This window comes from Ursus arctos, unplaced genomic scaffold (genome assembly GCF_023065955.2).
Source record: "Ursus arctos isolate Adak ecotype North America unplaced genomic scaffold, UrsArc2.0 scaffold_16, whole genome shotgun sequence".
In the NCBI taxonomy this organism is placed as follows: domain Eukaryota; kingdom Metazoa; phylum Chordata; class Mammalia; order Carnivora; family Ursidae; genus Ursus; species Ursus arctos.
Window position 1 is genome coordinate 26956623 of NW_026622830.1, and position 19971 is coordinate 26976593.

The window sequence follows — 19971 nt, forward strand, 5'->3', positions numbered from 1 at the left end:
TAGGTGATCATGTGGACACTTGTGCACTTGGGCATGGACCCCCTTGCCTATGGGTGCCCATCTTCTGGCTGCTGGCAGATCTAGGGTCTGCTGGATGCCCTCAAGCAGGATTGTGTGATTGCGGGCTTTTCTGGCATCTCTTGGAACAGCATAGCTCAGGGCTGACATTTCTAACTGACTGGCATCCTTGGATCACGGTGGGCCTGTCATTGAAGTCGCATACTGGAAGCTGATGAGCGTCTGGGCTTCACTGGGCTTCACTCCTCCTCCACCGGCTCTGCTGCTATGCCTGGGGCCTGGCATGTCTGGACGGGTGAATAGCACCGGGCAGCTTCCTGCCTGGGTGGGTAGGGGTGAGAGGTGGTACCAGGTTCCCTGGGGGCAGTCCAGGTAGCGTGGGCGGTTGGAGCCCTTTCTCTGGGTCGCCAGGTGCACCAGCACCTCCCTGCTTGGAAGCAAAGGGGGCAGAGCCATCAACTTGGTGGGTTAGCTGCATCAAGTTGTTTGAGCTCCCTATCTGCAAAATAGAACTGTTAAGGGGACCCATTGAGGTTAAGCTGGCTGGTGCCCAGCATATGGCCTGGAGCCCACTTTGCTTCCTTCAAAGCATGCTTGCTCTGTCTTTTCTGCCCAGGCCGCTCACGTCTTTCTTCTTTGGCACTTTTTTATTTTCTCTCTGCCTCAGCTGGGCCTGGTCCTCTGAGAAGGAGGCGGGCGTGTGGGTGGAGTCACAGGCCCCAGTGGTGGCTTTCTGTCTGCTGATTGGCTCCCTGTGAACTAGGGGCGTGGCTATTACCTTTTAATAGGGAAGGCATCTTCAGTCCCTTTCAGTCTTGGCCGAGCCTTTGTCTGAGCGTGCTCAGCCTCTTTCTCTCCTCCCCTGCAGCCGTTGCCGGCATCCAGCTGCCAACTTTCTGCCTGGATCTGTCTCCTCATTTCTCTGGTCTCCTCAGACCGAAGCCCTTGGGGTATGTAACAGCCATGCCTGTGGACACACTGACTCCGGGAGCCCGGGACACCTCTGCCCTACCTTTCCGCCTGCGGACCAAAGTCCCTGGCTACCTGCTACGGCGGCCAGCAGATGGTGGAGCGCGGAAACCTAGTGCCGTGGAGCGCCTGGAGGCCGACAAGGCCAAGTACGTCAAGAGCCTGCATGTGGCCAACACCCGCCAGGAACCTGTGCAGCCCCTGCTGTCCAAACAGCCACTCTTCAGCCCTGGGACTCGCCGCACAGTGCTCACACCTAGCCGTCGAGTCCTGCCTGGACCTGGCCGCCGGCCCCAGCTGGACCTGGACATCCTTAGCAGCCTCATCGACTTGTGTGATAGTCCCTCATCCCCTGCCGAGTCCAGCCGTACCCCTGGATGGACAGAAGGAGCCCACCAGGTGCCCCCGGCCACCCCTCCACGCCCGCCACCCAGTACGGCTGCCGTCCGCCGAGTGGATGTCCGTCCCCTGCCCGCCTCCCCTGCCCGGCCCTGCCCATCGCCTGGCACTGCCACTGCCTCCAGCCCAGCACGGCCCCCGGGTTTGCAACGCTCCAAGTCGGATTTGAGTGAGCGCTTCTCCAGAGCAGCAGCTGACCTGGAGCGATTTTTTAACTTCTGTGGCCTGGACCCGGAGGAGGCACGGGGCTTGGGTGTGGCCCACCTGGCGCGGGCCAGCTCAGACATCGTCTCCCTGGCTGGGCCCAGTGCCGGGCCCGGCAGCTCCGAGGGGGACTGCTCCCGCCGCAGCTCTGCCACTGTGGAGGAGCGGGCCCGGGAGCGCGTCCCTTATGGTGTGTCGGTGGTGGAGCGCAACGCCCGTGTGATCAAGTGGCTGTACGGGTTGCGGCAGGCGCGGGATGCCCCAGCAGCTGAGGGCTAGGCCTCCAGTAGACGCGGCATTTGCCACAGGACAGATCTGAGAGAGGCAGCTGGCTGGCCCTTGACCCCTTCTGCATCCATGCCCTGGCTCGGGGCAGACCGGAGGCTGCTGCCTTGTGTGAACTCAGTATGGAGGCAGAGGCTCAGAGGCTGGACCGGCATCCGTCTGGCAAGGACTGACCCTGGAGAGAGTTGCCTCTTGACCTTGGGCCACCCTCTACCCCTCGTGTGTAGGGGTTTTGACACGAGTCCTCTCTGGTTCTTCCCGTGGGTTTGGAATTGGGCCACTTAGCCTTCTCCACTGAGAGTGAGGGGCCAAAGGATCTTACTAGGCCTGTCTACCTAGTGGTTATGTTTCCTTCTTCCTTGGCCTCTAACCTTTGCTGACTTCCTCTTCCTTTCCCAGTGGGCCCTGGTTCCCTGGGAACTTGCTCTGGGTGGGGGCAGGGCCTTGGCAGCCTGGTCTAGGTGGGTAGACTACAGGAGGGACTGGTAGGAGTCTGTACTGCTCTGACTTCCCTCCCTTTGGTTAATAAACACAAATGCTTGTTTTTCAAGGGCTGGGTCATCAGACTCTTCTGTGTTCACAAGGGGAAGGGGTGGGAGACGTCTTGGGGTGGGGCCTTCAGAACTCCCTAATTGCTCATCCCAGGATCTGGGGAGTCATGAAGTCCATGGTTGGCCCAGCCTGAGACTTGAGACCTGAGGGGATTCTCATAACCCCTCTGGGTGGCCTGCGGGCCTCCTTCATAGAGGAGGAAACTGGGTCTGGCCACAGAGTGAATCTGGATAGAGCTGGAACTGAGGTCTTTCCCCTGCATCAGAAAGGACACTTGCTGGGGAAAAGCTGATGGCTGCATGGATCCTTCCCATTGCTGCCCAGTTCCCAAGGGGGCAGGCAGCTCAAAGAGCACAGACCCTGAACTAGAGGTGACACAGGCTGTAGACTGGGGGTTGGAAACAGGGGTTCTTAGAGGAGGAGGGACTGGGGGTGGACAGCACAAAACAGGCAGCCAGCTTGCCTCCAACTCTGGGTGACCCGGGATAAGCCAGTCTCCCTCTCTGGGCCTCAGGGGGCTGGGGGAAGGGGAAGGATGGCTGACACTGGGCTTTGAGGTCTCACCTCTTTCCTGTCTCCTTCCAGGCCGGTCTCTGCTGGGAGACACCACCTTGGCTCGTAGTGCAGCCGGGGCTAGGGCCGGGCACACAAAGAGTGAAAGCCTGGGTGGCCTCTGCCCACCCCCGGGGTGGGAGTGGGGAAGGGCTGGGTGGTGCTTCCTCTCCCGCAGGCTGCGTTGGCTGCAGCACTCAGAAACAGGAAGCTCTAATGGGGGCCCTGGTGACAGGTTTGATGTAAGTTTTATTTTAAGCATAAAGAGGAGATTTCCGTTGGGCTGTTGACAAACATCCAGGTCAGCCCAGCTGTTTGTCTGTCTGTCTGATAGTGTACGATCGGCCCCCAGGGGATTGGGCTGGGCCTGAATGGTTCAGGGAAACACGGGGAAACTGGATTATAGATGAGACTGGTGTTCAAGCTCATGAGAATGGAATCTACCCCCTCATGATACAGATGGGGAGACTGAGGCACAGGGTGGACTATAATCTGCCCACAGGCACCCAGCAAGACTGACAACGTGGGAGTTGAGCCTCCTGGTCCCCAAGTTAAAGGAGTGATGGCGTCAGGAGGGATAATCTGGGCAGGCTCTGCAGAGGAGACGTCCTTTAAGGTGGCAAGGACCATCTCCTCCAGGCAACATGGCCAGAATAATGTGCTTAGTAAGCGTTGCCCCTTCCTGCGAGCTGCCAGCCCCCCCGGAAACCCAAGAAAGTGGGTGTGTTGGCTGCATTTTAGATCACAGGACTGGTGGGGGATGGGCCAGGAGACCCCTTGTTCCTGTGGGAGGTTGAGTCCTAGGTGCAGACCCTTCACACTCATCCCGTCACTGAATCTTCAAGGTACCTTTCCAGGGTCTATCTGAGAACAGGAGGGGTAGTGGTTTGGGAGCCGTCACAGAGAGGGTCTGCGCTCCAGCCTGGGGTCACACCCCACAGTCAGTGGCACTCTGCCTCCCTGACTGTCCTCTCTTCCCTGTTCTGGGTCCTGGCAGCTTTTCCTACTGTCCCTTTACCGAGCATCTGCTGGGCGCCTGCGGTGAGTAAGACAGACACAGGTCCTGCTATGTCGGGTGGAAGGGAATGGGCAGCGAAGCAGCAAACACATGGTCGTATCACATGGGCAACGACTCCTGCCCTAAGACCAGACCTGTTCCCAGGAGCTGGGCCGGGGGAGTCAAGAAGGGCATTGGGAGGGTCTGTTGGGAAGAGAGCAGGGAGGCATTCTTGGAAGTGGGGAAGGTGTTTCCTGGTGCCTGGTTCCAGGAGGGTTTCCCTTCTGCTAGAATTCTGGAGCCTATCAGCCTCCCCTGTTGGGGGGGGATCTGTGGAGGGAGTGGGTGAGGGCTTCTGCCCGCCTCAGGGATCTGCGGAAACAGCCCCTCTATTGTTCTGCCTGCAGTCCGAGTGCAAGGGGCAGTGAGCAGCTGCTGCCCCCTCCCCTGGGGCTGCCTGGCTTCCATAGCAGCGCCCCCAGGCCAGACTGGCCCCAGCTGCCCAGCCCCTAATTAGGCAGAGATGAGATCTGCTCCCAGATCTATTTCCCAGCCGCTAATTATATACACGTGGGCTTGGGAGCCCAGCAATCTGGCTGCTCACGCCTGTCATGAAGGTGTGATGGGCCCCTGGGAAAGGCACCTGTCCCCACCTGCCAGGCCTCAGTGTACCCTTTTGGCAGAGTATGGGAGGTAGCGAGAGGGCCCTATTCATTTCCCTGGTGAAATGGTTCTGGTTCTGCTACAGAGGCACGCAAGGGGACCAGGGAGAGGAGACACCCATCCTGCCTCACACCCTGTGTCCAGGGGGAGCAGGGTGGGACTGAGGAGTTAGTCTATAGGGCCCTGACTCTAAATCCCAGGGTAGGGGGGGACATAGGCAAGAGCAGGGTGACAGCTGCTCCCCCCCCCCCATAGACCTGCACATGGGCTTAGAGCTGTGTGGGTCTTCCCAGGTCCAAGACAGAACATCACGTTCAGGTTTTAAAAAAATACTGTTTTTCAGATAATGCATTCATATTATTTCCCCCAATACTTCATTAAGAAAAATGTCAAACTTTGGGGCGCCTGGGTGGCGCAGTCGTTAAGCGGCTGCCTTCGGCTCAGGGCGTGGTCCCGGCGTTCTGGGATCGAGCCCCACATCAGGCTTCTCCGCTAGGAGCCTGCTTCTTCCTCTCCCACTCCCCCTGCTTGTGTTCCCTCTCTCACTGGCTGTCTCTCTCTGTCAAATAAATGAATAAAATCTTAAAAAAAAAAAACAAAACGGGGCGTCTGGGTGGCACAGCGGTTAAGCGTCTGCCTTCGGCTCAGGGTGTGATCCCGGCGTTCTGGGTTCGAGCCCCACATCAGGCTCCTCTGCTATGAGCCTGCTTCTTCCTCTCCCACTCCCCCTGCCTGTGTTCCCTCTCTCACTGGCTGTCTCTATCTCTGTTAAATAAATAAATAAAATCTTCAAAAAAAAAAAAAAAAAAAAGAAAGAAAAGAAAAAAAAAAAGAAAAATGTCAAACTTAAAGAATAGTTGGAGGAATGAGACAGCAAACACTTAAATACCCACCTACTGGATGCACGGTCCTTCCTATTTTGTTAGATGTGCTCTATCAGGCATCTTTCCATCTATCCATCTATTAAGACAACCTATTTTGTTGAAGCTTTTCAAAGTAAGTTGCAAACATCAGTATGCTTCCCCTTAAAGGCACTTGGGCATGCATATCATTAGAGCTCAATATTTGTTTACAGTTCTTCCCCCCCCCCCCGTGTGTGTGTGTGTGTGTGTGTGTGTGTGTGTGTGTGTAAAACTTACAACCTATGAAATGCACAGATCTTAAAGGTACCATTTGCTGGCTTTAGACAAATACGTACTGTTTCCCAAACCCCAGTCAGGATATAGAGCAACACCATAACCATGGAAGTTCCTCATGTCCCTCCTCTGTCAGTTCCTGTCCCTAGCTCATGGATATGTCTATATATCTGTACAAATTAAATAGTGCTAATAAAAAACATTTCCTTGCCGTGTCCTTCTCACTCCCGACCCCCAAAACAGCCACATTCAACTCTTTTAACTATTTCTGCTGGTACTTTATTCCATATTTCTAAGTAAGATGCTTTTCCTGTGTTTTTCTGAATTAATTTTAGACAAATATTGCCTGACTTTCCAGTCTGATGTCTTCACAGTGTCGCTTCTGTAGCTCGACTGCCTGGGTTTGAATCCCAGCCCTTCCCCTTCCTGGCCCTACGACCCCAGGCAAGTGACTTAACCTCCTTGTGCTCAGTTTCCTCACTTGCAAAATGAGAGTAAGGAGAATATTTAAGGTATTGGATTGTTATGAGGATTTAATGTGTAAAGTGCACCAGAATAATTACTCGGGAAATGGTCAAAAATGTTTCTTTTTATAATTATTATCAAGGAAGAGTTAACTTTTCTCACTCTCCTTTCCTTTTAATCTACGTTTATCACAATTTTCCATTAAGTGAATATTTAGTGTTATTTCTATTGTAACTATACAAATATTGTTTCCTGCCAAGCCAAATCTTATGTGATGGTTACATTTCCTTTCTTGTGAAACTCTTGGTTTTTCCTGGAGTTGCTACATGCCTTGCTTTTCATTCCTGTGGTTTCCTTATAACCAACCCATTCTTAATTCTCTGACATCCTCAATGTCCCCATAGTTACACATAGAAGTAATGTATTGGTTCCAGCTTCCTTCCTGAAACCCTTCAAGTGCTCATTAACACCACCCCACCACTTAAAAAAGAAAAAAGTAGGACCAGTTTTCAAAATAGAATCTCAAGCAAAAGTACAAGCTGTAATATAAGCATTTGTGAGCACCCCGTGGTGTCCCTGCCAATGGGTCTCTCAGAGGGATTAAAAACTGAAGCTGTGGGGGCGCCTGGGTGGCGCAGTCGTTAAGCGTCTGCCTTCGGCTCAGGGCGTGATCCCGGCGTTATGGGATCGAGCCCCACATCAGGCTCCTCTGCTGTGAGCCTGCTTCTCCCTCTCCCACTCCCCCCGCTTGTGTTCCCTCTCTCGCTGGCTGTCTCTATCTCTGTCAAATAAATAAATAAATAAATAAATAAATAAATAAATAAATAAATCTTTAAAAAAACCCAAAAAACTGAAGCTGTGACCCCCATTGCCCGGCCTTTCCATTTACCCACAGGAACCTCTCAGCACCGTCTCCTCGCTATGCCAACCTATGGCTCATTTTGTGCCCTTTACTTTATTCATCCATTTGTTCAGCTAAAGTCTGCTGAGTCCTTCTCCATACCCTGCACTGTGCTGGGCGGCACCAGGGACATAGCGCTTGGGTGTTGTTGACCTACCCATTCCCAGAATGTATTTGTATCTATTGACATGTGAGCCTGAATAGTGGTCTGAATAGAGGTGTGTGTGGGGTTGGGTGATGGCTGGGAAGTGTCTGCATGTGACCTCTAAGGGGTGTGTCTATGTGGGTGCTGGCAGATTTTCTATAGAAGGCCATTTACGTACATTTACGTGCATGTGTGTATGTGTGCCGGTGTGGTCAACACAGTGTATGTTCACAGGTTATGTGTATCAGTTATTTTTTGCTGCATAACAAACCACTCTAAACCCAGTGACCTAAGATAACAATTTATTAGTCCCAGATTCTATCAACTGGCAATCAGGCTTCGGCTCAGCTGGGCAGTTCTTCTGGTCTTACCTAGACCCACTCATGTGCTTGCAGTCAGCTGGTCTTGGAGGGCCTCACCCACATGTCTGGCAGTTGGCAGGCTGTGTGAGGGGTGCCTCCGTCACCTCTGTGAGGTTCACCTCCATGAGGCTAGCTTGGGCCCATTCACGTGGTAATCTTGGAGTTCCACGTTGAGCAAGAGAAGACAAGCTCCAAGGCATACGAGCTTTTCAAAGACTGCTCGTGCTAATGTTCCATTGGCCAAAGTGACATGGCCGAGTCAGATTCAAGGGGTCGGGAAATAGACTCCATCTCTTAGTCACATTGCAAAAGGGCATAAGAACAAGCATGGGGGAGTGATTGCAGCTGGTTTTCCATTTAGCACAGCCTATATGTGCCTAGAGAAAGTCCCCAGTGTGGTGATCAGAGAACCCTGGATTTCCTGGTGCTGTTGCTTACTTGCTCTCTGTCCTTGGCCAACTGTCTCACCTCTCTGAGCCTCACAAACTGGAGAGAATGGACTGAAAGGAGACAATCTTTGTAAAGTTCCTGTGCTATTCATCTGTTAATGCCACACGTAGTTGTCGGTGCGTTCGTGTGAGGCACACCCTGGAGACACTGTAGTGAACAAAATGAATCTGAACACCCGCCCTTGGAGAGCTTGGTCCTGGTTGCAGACAGGTGTTAATTGACCATCCCAATTATTTTATGGTCACTGACATTAGGCCCTGGAAGTAAGGAGGGATTGCTGACCTGGCCAGGGAGATCTGGAAGCCTGAGCTATTTGAGCTGAGATATGAAGGATAGGTAGGAGTTAAACAGAAGAGGGGATAGGAGAGGAAAAGGATTTCAGATTGAAGGAACAGTTTGTGCAAAGGCCCTGTGGTGAGAGTAGATTCTAGGAACAGAGAGAAGGTGGGTGGGGCTGGACCTGGAGCACAAGGGCCAGACCGTGTAGGGTTATGGGAGCCTTTGAACAATGTGAGGGTCGATCTTGCTAGGGAGACTGAAATGAAACCCAGAGGTCTAACTGTGCTCTACCAGGCCCTCATGACGTGGATTCCTGTTACCCCTCCCATATCCCCTCTACCTATTCTGCTATAGCCATACTACCTCCATGATGTTCCGGGAACATACCAGACACATTCCTACCTCAGGGCCTTTGCACTTGCTGCTTCCATTGCCAGTGTCTAGTCTACCCCAGATATCCACATGACTCAATCTCTTACTTCATTTAGGTCTCTGTTCACATGTCACCTCCTCAGAGAGGCCTTCTCTGACCCACCCACTCACTGCCCTCTCTACCTAAACCATCAGCATCCAGCAGTCACTAGTTCCCTATCCTGGTTTTATTTTTCTTGCTAGAAAAATACATACCAGCCCCTGACTCACAGTAAACAGAAGCCACATGATCCGTTTCTTGCCTCTGTCTCTTACTAGAACGCAGCTCCAGGAGGCAGGGATTTGGCTTTACTCTAGGCTGTGTCCCCATCCCCTGGGGAGCAGTAGGTATTCCATAAATATTTGCTGGATTAAGAATGAGTGAGCAAAAGGCACACAGGAAGGAACTGGCTCCTGGAAATTAGGAGGTCTGGGTTCAAGTCCCGGTTGACCTTGATAATTGTTCACCTTTCTGTTCCTTGGTTTCCCTAGCTGTGCTTTGAGGCATTTGTGGTCTCTAGGCAGGTTCTGTGGAGGCGAGAGGGCCCTGTCAGGGAGGAAGGGAGCTGGGCTCCTCTCCCTGGCCCTTCTGGGGATGAAAATAGCCTCGCCCAACCCCTAGGTTGGCCCCTACCCTCGCTATGTCATCCGGCCGGAGCCAGGGGGCTCTGTCTGGAGCCTGCCAGCCTGGCGCTGGGCTGGGATAGCAGCTTCCTGACAGCTGGGCCAGGCAGCCCTGGGAGGTTCTTAAGGGCACACCGGGCCTGTTGGATGTCCCCAACCTCCCTCCCCACCTACCCATCCTCCCTCAGAGTCCACCGGCAGGATAGATCCCTTCATCCCTACATGCCTGCAGCCTTGGCAGCTTGCAGAACTTTTTCTTGGTCTGTGTCTAGTCGCACCCTGCATGGAGCTGCCTTACCAGGGGGGACACCAAGGCTCAGAGAGGACAGCTGCCTCATTGGAGGTTATGGGCTAGCACGCAGTGCAGTTACAACTGGAACCCAAGACTGGCCCAGCCCTGCCCTGCCGGCGTGTGTGTATGTGTGCGTGTGCATGTGTGTGTGCTGGGGTGGCATGACTGCCATTGGGCTTCACTATCTGTCCCCTCCTTCACTGCTGGCCCCCTGGGTCTCTGGTCTCTGATAGGGGCTGGTGGTGGTGGTTGGTAACACCTAAAGCCAGGCTGCCAGGGTTCAAATCCCACCTTTGCTACTTCCTAAGTGGACTATTGGGTCCCCCCATCCCTCCACCGCTGTGTCTGTCATTAGGATAAATCCCTTCATCCCCGACATTATCAGGCCTAACTTTATGCATTGACCAGGTTTAAAAAATTGAATTAGTTGCCAGTTTTCAGCATGTAAACCGTTGGAAGAATCACATAAACACACCAACTGAGGAACATCTATGAGGCCCCACGCACCTACCATGTGCCCGGCACAGAGCCAAGTTCTCCCCGGGAGCTCAGGCCTGGGAGAGAGTGCCCTTGTGAAGTGGCATCTTCACCCTTTCCTCCAAAGGAGCCTCAGAAAGGTGAAGCCATGTGCCCAAGGTCCCATGGCCAGGGAGGGCAGAGGCAGGGAGGGAGGTGAGTTGCAGGTTGCTGAGACCCCAGCATTCACCCCTCAGGGCTCCTTGAGACCCAATGGTGTTTATTGAGGCCGGTGTGTCACTCCCTGTCTGGGCCTTGGTGTTCCTCTTGGCGAAACGGGGTGGGGGCAGTGTGAATGGAGAGGGCCTGCCCCAGCCCATGATCACCCCTCCCCCCCATAACACACACACCCAATGTGGGCTCGGGGGGACCAAAGCTTCCAAGTTCTCAGGAGAGTCAAGATCTCAAAAATCAGGGGCGCCTGGGTGGCACAGTGGTTAAGCGTCTGCCTTCGGCTCAGGGCATGATCCCGGCGTTATGGGATCGAGCCCCACATCAGGCTCCTCCACTATGAGCCTGCTTCTTCCTCTCCCACTCCCCCTGCTTGTGTTCCCTCTCTCGCTGGCTGTCTCTATCTCTGTCAAATAAATAAATAAAATCTTAAAAAAAAAAATCAGTAGGCTATTCTCTCATTGTTTAAATGCAGATAAGTCATTATTTAAATGTAAAAATGACCCCATACAAAGTGTAGATAATGTTATTTATTTCACCATTGTTTGTGATAACAAACAATTGAATAGGGCCATCAGTGAGAAGTGGGTAAGGAACTTGGGCCCAGCCACACAATGGAATCCCATGCAGCTGTCGGAAAGATGCCGTGCGCGCCCTTGATGTGAACGGCAGGGTGCCTGCGCTGGTGAACAGGCAAGGCGCGGAAGGACACGCGCAGCGAGCTACTGTTTTTTGGCAACGGAATATAGGTCCCCGCACTCTCCTGCTGGCATAAAATCTCCCTGGAGAGGTACACTGGGAGCCCTGCGCGTTGGCTGCCTGGAGCTAGGGGTGGGGGAGAGACTCACGTCTTAATTTTGTAACTTTTGAATTTTGAACCATGTGAATGTATTCCCTATGCAAAAGAAAAAAGAAAAAGAAAGAAAGAAAAGAAAGGGAAGAAAAGAAAAGGAAAAAATTTTAAGCTGAGAGAAATAAAGCTGAAACAAGAGATTTGAAACAGGCAGACATGAGATGTGCAGGTCCGGTCGCTTGCCCCTCCCCCCATACAGCAGCCACCGGCCACGTTTTGGGTTTTGCCCGGCTTCGTTTTGTGGCTCCACCCGCTACGGTAATATTTTGGTTTCCACACGCACAGCACCCACGGGAAACGCCAGCCAATGGGCATCAGGCTCTGGGCTGGGCCGCCTGCCAGGGTTGGTGGTGGGTATGACACAGCCCCAGGATGGCGTTGTCCAAATGCCCGAGTGATGACGCAGCCCCGGATGGAATGATGACACTTCCCACAGTCTCACAGGCCCTACTGGTCTGGTGTTTGTCTAGCAACTTCCAGGTGGGTGTGTGGACACTTTCAACAGCCATCCCCATCAACTAGCTCTGAGCCTTCAGGGACTAAACCCATCCATTCATCCATCCATCCATCCATCCATCCATCCATCCATCCATCCATCCAATATTAATGAAGTACCTACAGTATGCTCTTCAAGGCCCTGAAGACAGAGCAGAGAACAAAACAGAAGTTCCCGCTCCTGTGCAGTTGACTTTCTAGTGGGAAGATAGGCAGTGCATGCCAGAGTGGAAATGTTCCAGAGAAAATGAAGCCAGCAAGGGAGGTGGGAGGACTCTAGGCTTTTTTCTTTTCTCCTGAAGTATATAACTGACAATACAACACCACTGACCCATTTTAGGTGTATGGTTTGGTGAGTTTCGACAATTGTATACATCTGTATACACTACAGACGAGTTCTAGAAGATTTCTATCATCCCAGAAAGTTCCCTTCTGCCCCTTTGCGGTCAGTCCTGGCTCCCGCCCCACTTCCCAGCTGGGACACGGCCGGGTCAGTTGTCCTTCTCTAGGAAGGACTGGATCTGTCTTTTCTGCAGGTCACGCGGATGGCATCTGGCTTCTTTCACTCAGCGTGAGGCGTTTGTGATTCACCCATGTTGTTGTGTGTCTGTCTCCTTTCATTGCTGAGTCGTCCATGGCACAGATGGACAGGGGCAGAGGGAAAGGGGGAACCAGACTCTCTGCTGAGCAGGGAGCCCAACACAGGACTTGATCCCAGGACTCCAAGATCGTGACCTGAGCCGAAGGTAGATGCTTAACCGACTGAGCCACCCAGGTGCTCTGGATTGTGCTTTAAAATAGCGTGGTCGGGGCGCCTGGGTGGCTCAGTCGGTTTAAGCATCTGCCTTCAGCTCAGGTCATGATCCCAGTGTCCTGGGATCGAGTCCCACATTGGGCTCCCTGATCAGCAGAGAGCCTGCTTCTCCCTCTCCCTCTGCTGCTCCCCCTGCTTGTGTACTCTTTCTCTCTGTCAAATAAAATAAAATAAAATAAAATAAAAAAATAAAATACAATAAAATAGCATGGTCCGGGCAGGCTTCAGCAAGCAGGTAACATTTCAGCAGACTGCAAGGGGCCAAGGGAAGCCTCATGGATGCCTGTGGCAAGACTGTTGTAGGCAGAGGACCTGGGCGGGTGGTGCACCTGCTGTGTTTGCTGGGTGGTCCACCCACTGAATACCCTGAGCTCCTGGGGCAGAAGAACAGCGTGGAGGCCAGGGTGGTGGGAGTGGAGTGAGTGGGGGGGACAGGGCTTGGAGGTGGGCTCAGTGTGTAACAGGGCTGCATGGGGTAGGGCCTGTAGGTCACGGTGAGGACGTTGGCTTTTACTCTGAGAACCCACAGGCAGTTTCTGAGCAGAGCTGGGACAGGATCAGACTTGTATTTGCACACCCTCCCCCGTGCCAGGCTGCCCAGTGGAGAATGGGCCGCAGGGCAGCCAGGGAGGCAGCGGGAGGCCAGTGAGGAGGGTACTGCAGCAGTCCTGGCCGGAGACGAAGGAGCAGGACTGGGGTGGAGGGGGCAGAGGGTGTGGACGGACAGATTCTGGATCTGCTCTGAGAGTGGAGCCGACAGGGCAAGTACTGGACGTGGGAGGCGAGGGAAAGAGGACACGAAGGGTGATAGAATCTGGGGTGGTCTCTAGGGGCTGCGAGTGACCCCCCCGGCCAACAGCCAGCAAGGAAATGTACACTTCAGACTGGCAACCACCAGGAGCTGAACTTGGCTGACCACCGGAAGGTCTCTGAGCCTCCACAAAGAAACAACGCCCTGCTGGCAGCTGGCTTTCAGCCCCGAGAGACCCGAGTAGAGACCAGGCTGTGCCACGCCTGGACTTGTGACCTGCAGAAACCGTAAGGGTGTGGTTTTCAGTCACGACGTTTGTGATAATGTTTACTCAACAATAGATGACTGATACAAGCATCCTGGAATCCTACAACGTCAGAGCTACGAGGGTCCTTAGCAGCCACTGAGTCCAACCTCCTCAGGTACAGATGGGGAAACTGAGGCCCAGAGAGACTCTGGGACTTGAACACTGATTCTTGCAGGGAGACAGTATCAGGCAGAAGCTGCCCCAGCCGTAGAGGCCCCGCCAGGCCCGGCCTCTCATCTCCTCAGAGGCTGCGGTATGAGCCCCTCTGCCAACACCTTGTCTATCAGGGCCCCGGCCCCCCAGAGAGCCGGCTTCCGGCCACCCACTGAATACCCTGAGCTCCTGGGGCAGCAAGCTCAGGCAGGCTCCCTGCTGGGCCAAGCCAGGTGGCCTGGAGGTAGGGTTCTCACCCCCACAGCAGAACAGGTCCTGAGGGTGCGGGAGCCAGGCCCAAATCTGGGACCCAGGCGAGAAGGACAAAGCGCAGGCTTAGGTCAGAGGGCCTGTGGTTAGGGTCCCAGCCCTGCTGCTCACCAGCTGCAGGACACTGGTCAGGGGTGCCCCTTGGCTGAGCTGCAGTGTCCTGTCTGTTACCTGGGAGCAAGAGTGCCCTTCTCCAGATAGTCAGTGAGCTAACGTGCTGAAACTCTTGGTGGGAGCACCGCAAATGCACAAGTTCATGTCCCCAAGCTCCACCTTCTTATGGGCCTTGGTTTCCCCATCTGTGAAATGATCTTGTGCCCTAGATGTGTTTGGGGGGCCCTTGTAGCTCTACCAGTTGGCCATTTGGGGGTTCGAATTCCGGCTCTGCCTCTAACTAGCTGTGACTTGGATAAGTCACTTAAGCCCCCTGAGCCCCAGTCTTCTCACCTGTAAAATGGAGCGATTAGTCATTCCTACCATTACATGAAATGCGGGTCAGAGACCTAGTCGAGTGCCTCAAAAAACTCTCAGCTGGTTTTACCACCACCATCATCATCCTCATCGTTCCGAGTGCCTGCTGGAAGGGGCGACAGGCTGGAGACCCCAGGGCCAGGCAAGTTTAGTTTCCTTGGAGACAAACATTTGTGGGCTGGGCCAGGCCTGCATATATTTCTGGTCAAACAAAACTAGTTCTTTCCCCCCAGCTCTCTGGCCCTGCACCATCTGAAACCAGGCCGCAAGTATCACGGTGCTTCTAAATGCTAAGCCCACAGGCAGGTTTTGGGAAACAACGATGCACATTCATTTCTGTTCCCAGTTCTGGGAACGCCTCCTTTTTCTCTCCAGAGGGATGGCAATAGCTTTGTGCAAATGCCTGGAGGTGGGAACGTGTGTCATAGGCACAAATGGGTGGACATCACTGCGATGTCCGCACTGGCCGCGTTTGAATTATGCCTGCTGCCTTCGGCGCACAACGGCCCCCCTGGCGGTCACAGACCCCTGACTGCAGGCTGGGCAGGCCAGAGTCTCTCCTGGGAAGGTGGTACTTGAATGGAGGGCGTATAGGCAGAGGGTGGTTGGAGATGTGTCACCCCTGGCCAGTATGCTAGAGAGGACAGCCTCAGGCCCTGCCGCTGAGGCCCCTACACATGCCTGACTTCTCGTGCTGGGGCTTTGTTCTTTCCCCGTCCGGGGGACCCCTTCCCATAAGTCCACTGCTGGCCTTCTTGGTTAGTCACTCTCTGGTGTTTGTCACCCAACTCCCCTTGGCCAATGTGGAGCCTGGGGGGGACAGAGCCTTGTTGGGGGTTGAGGGCTGACTATGGCATGGAGCCGTGACCCCTCTGGTCCGTGCAGGCAGTTTGGGGTGCTTCTGTGCATCAAGAGCACTGGAATCTGAGTCTGGTTCTTCACATGTGACTTTAGGCAAATCACTTAGCCTCCCTGTGTGGTCCAGTAGGATCGAACCAGGGGTGGGGACCTCCATGAGCAGATGGGGAAACTGAGGACCAGAGAGAGGGAGGGCTTTATTCAAAGCCACACAGCAGGTTTAGGACAGACTCTGGGGAGCTCCTGAGTCTTGCAGGTCCCAGCCCTGAGGGGGAGCAGTTACTGGAGTGGGCAGGAGTAGTCTGTCATTAGCAGCAGAACCCGTTTCCCCCAGACGAACCTCAGGTCCACCAGCGAGTCACAGATCACAGATTCCTTTCCCAATTAATTGTCCCATTTGGCTCTGCAATAGCATCAACGTCCCATTCGGGCATCGAGCAAACCGATTCCAGAGAGTGACAGGGGCTTTCCAAGGTCACAGCACAAGTTCATGGCAGAACGAGACTGAGCCAGATCTGAAACGCCCATGCTTTTTGCTCTAAATCAGCGTTTTCCAAGCTGATACATGGGGAAATATGGGGATGGTGGTTAATGAGTTCTCCAGAGGGATTTTTAAATGGTTTGATTTCATTTTGGTGATAACCCTAGAAAAGGAACTCAAGCGTCTCATTCACCGTCTGCATGAACATAGGTGAGTGCTGCTGAGATTGTGTTTGGGCTTGGGATCGTGTTGGCCCCCTGGATTAACATTTGCTGAGCACTAACTAGGGGCCAGGCACTGTGCTTTGCGCTTTTCATGGAGTATTCATTTAACCCTCACAATAACTCTATGAGTTAAGGACTATTGTCATCCCCGTTTCACAGATCAGGAAGTTGAGGCACAGAGAGGTGAAGGAACTTGCCACAAAGTCAACAGCGAGCAAAGGGTGCAACCAAGATTTGAACCCAGGCTGACTGCAGAGCCTGTGATCTTGACCACTGTCACCAGCTCTGAGAGATGAGAAAACGGCAGGGGTGGCTCTGATATGTAAAGATGAATTTCCTGCTAAGTGAAGCCCAGGTGCTGCAGGGGTAGAGGGTGGGAAGGAATTTTTGCTGTGGTTGAAATAGAGCCAGGTGGTGGGAGAATAATGTCATTAGCACACGAAATTGGGCGGAAGCGTGTGACGAACCAACAGAAATGGCTGCATGATTGAGTGTCCCACATTCACACTGCTGGTGGCAATTCAGGTTTAGCAAAGCGACATCACCCCTACCACTGAATTAATGTTACGTCAGTGCCATGGCAGCATCAGTGCCTCGGTAGTTAGGGCCATAGGCTTAAGAGTTATAGCTTCTGAGGTCAAATCCATCTTCCACCTTGCTTGGTCCTCAGACCATGGGCAAGTCACTGATTTCTCTGAAGTTCTTTTTTTCTCATCTCTCAATGGAATTCTAATAGTACCCAAAAGGCTGCCAGTTGTCTATGGAATTCCCTTCTCTCCTTTTTCTTTGTAGGCCAAACCTTGATTTTATTCTGGTTGCAATGTACACAGTTAGAAGACTACATTCTCAACCTCTCTCACAGCTACTGGTGACCAATGAGTAGAAGTTGTTAGGTGAGATTTCTGGGAAATATCCTTGGAAGACACTGATGCAGCTGGGATGAAAGCCGATTTGCCCTTCTTTCTCACTTCTTCCTACCTGGAACTCAGGCATTATGGCTGGAGCCCCAGCAGCCATTTTGGGTCAAGAATTGATCTTGAGGATGAAGCCACAAGATAAGAATGAAGCAACACAGGGGCGCCTGGGTGGCTCAGTCGTTAAGCGTCTGCCTTCGGCTCAGGGCGTGATCCTGGAGTTCTGGGATCGAGCCCTACATCAGGCTCTTCCGCTGGGAGCCTGCTTCTTTCTCTCCCACTCCTCCTGCTTGTGTTCCCTCTCTCACTGACTGTCTCTCTCTCTGTCAAATGAATAAATAAAATCTTTAAAAAAATTTAAAAAAAAAAAAAGAATGAAGCAACACAAAACTTGCCGAAATGTGAAATGTTGATAATACCCTGGCCTGGACTGATCTTTCAGACTTCTTTTTTTAAATACACTTTTGATTTTTTTTACAACAGCTTTGGATTCACAGAATTATCGCAAAGAGTACAAAGAGTTTCTATATAGCCCCCATCCAGTTTCCTCTATTATTTACATCTTATATTGGTATGATACACTTGTCACAATTAACAAACCAATACTGTTACATTATTCTTAACTAAAAATAGCCCATACTTCATTTAGATTTCCTCAGGTTTTCCTAAACGTCCTTTTTCTGTCTTAGGATCCCATCTAAGATACCACGTTACATTTAGTCGTTGTGTTTTCAGGCTTCTTTTGGCTGTGACAGTTTCTCAGACTTTTTGTTTTTGTTTTTAATGACCTAAACAGTTTTGAGGAGTACCAGTCAGGTATGTTGTGCCTGATTTGTCTGGAGATTTTATGATTAGACCAGGGGAATGTGTTTTGGGAGGAAGAACACAGAGATAAAGTGGCTATTCTCATATTCTTTCAAGGGTAAATACTGCCAACGCGACTTATCTGTATAGATCTGAACTTCGATCACTGTTAGATTCTCTACTGGAAAATTACTCTTTTTTTTTTAAAGATTTTATTTATTTATTCGACAGAGATAGAGACAGCCAGCTAGAGAGGGAACACAAGCAGGGGAAGTGGGAGAGAAAGAAGCAGGCCCACAGCGGAAGAGCCTGATGTGGGGCTCGATCCCATAACGCCGGGATCACGCCCTGAGCCGGAGGCAGACGCCCAACCGCTGTGCCACCCAGGCACCCCAAAATTACTCTTATTTCTTTCTTTTTGTGCTGTGCTCTTTGGAACCAGGTCACTATGTGCAGCCCACACTTAAGGCATGGGGGCTCATTTACCCTTCCTTAAGGGTGGAACATCTTATGGAAATTGCCTGGAGCTCTTCTGCACAAGAGATTTATTTCTTCTATCTATCTATCTATCTATCTATCTATCTATCTATCTATCTATCCATCCATCCATCTACTAACTTACTGAATCATTTATTTGATATGTTTGCTTTGTTAAATATCGTATTTGAATATATCCACATTCCAGAACGGACTCACGGGTGTTTATTTTATTCTTTGGGTTATAACTCAATACAACTTTATGTTTTCACTCAAATTGTTCCAACCTTGGTCATTGAGTTTTTTTTCCACTTGGCTCCCCAGACTTTTTGACATGAGAGAAAAACAAACTGAGCATTAATGATCTCAAATTCCTCCGATTCCTGTGTGCTCACCCCTTTGCAATGTGATGCAATGTGATTTTGCAGCTTCCCTCATCAGGACCTGAGTCCCTGGAATCTGGGCTGAGCCGATTCTGTGGAGATGAGAGGGTGTGTGGCCCAGTTAGCTCCACAGCCCGCCAGCAGCCAGGGGAGGGAGGCCTCCCACCACAGCTGATTGCAGACGAGAGATGAGCTCAGATACAAGCCATTCCCACTGAGCCCAGTCCAAACTGCCAACCCACGGAGTCAGGAACAAACCCCCGGTTAGTTTAAGCCCGCACATCGTGGGGGACTTACACAAGCCACTTTCTTTCGTAAGTCTGTGTTGTTGGAGTTTTCTGTTACATGATGTCCAACTTCATCCTACATGGGCACAGAATTGATTTCATGGGAGGTGGTGAATTTGAATGAGTGAGGCGGGATCAGTACATATAACTACTTGAGTGGATTAGTAATGCTAATAACTAGTTTTGTAGTGTGTTAGTATTTAATTTGTAGTTTTTCCCCCCAAATTTTAGTTGTTTGAAAACTGTGTTCAGATTTCTTCTTTTCTTTCAGTAGGCTCCACACCCAGTGTGGGGCTTGAACTCACGACACTGAGGTCAAGAGTCAAGCCAGCCAGGCGCCCCTAGTTGTTTGAGCACTATACGCTTAAGGAGCTGAGAGCCCATTGTATGCGTCTACACAAACCAGTGTTTTTCTGTCCAGGCGCTCCAGCCTAAGACCACCGGGAGCGCTCTGGGAGTCGGACAAGTCGGGTTGATGACTCATCGCAGCGAGAGAGAATGCGCACCCGTGGGGAGCTCGGAGGCCTCTCGGGGAGAGGCTGTTGGAAAAGGCTTGTTATGGGATTTGGGCTTGTGTTAGGCGATCTGGAGGAGAGTTTAAGGAAGCCGGTGTTCCTCTAGGTTGCGTGCTCTCAGGAAGTGGGAGTAGTTCCACAGTTGGGCTCCTGATAAACCTTCTCTGTAGGGAAGGCGGGCGAAAGTAGGACTGAGGCTCGGAGTGAGTCCTGCAGAGGCCACAGGTCCTGGATCCCTCGGGGCAGCGGCCTGCGCCGTCATTTTGGTGGCTTGAAAATGGTCGAGTTTTGTCGTGTTCAGATGTAATTACCGGGCGATCCTGCTTTTGTCTTGGCTCTTCAGGCACAGAGAACCTTGTCTTGGTTTCTGTTCAACAGGACGTCGGCTGTTACTATGAGTATCAAGCTCAGCCTCTCACATCCAAGCCGGCTCCCGGATGTCGGGGCTGCTGTCTCTTTCTCAGTTGAAATCAACGCTGGTGGGTCCGGGAGGATTCCTTCTCCCTAAAGATCTCCAGATATT

The 19971-nt window shown here is 52.2% G+C and overlaps 1 protein-coding gene across 3 annotated transcripts in view; it reads left to right on the top strand.

Moving 5' to 3' along the window:
• FAM110A (family with sequence similarity 110 member A) overlaps positions 1-19971 on the top strand; it is a 35456-nt gene that overhangs the window by 9137 nt on the left and 6348 nt on the right. Inside the window, exon 2 of one of the 3 annotated variants that reach the window (XM_026503198.4) lies at positions 887-2425. The exons of the other annotated variants lie outside the window; for them this stretch is intronic. Within the exon in view, the coding sequence (XP_026358983.1) occupies positions 982-1869 (888 nt within the window). The 5' untranslated portion in view covers positions 887-981 and the 3' untranslated portion in view covers positions 1870-2425. Of the gene's footprint in view, positions 1-886; positions 2426-19971 lie in introns of those variants that run through there. 3 annotated transcript variants of the gene reach the window in all.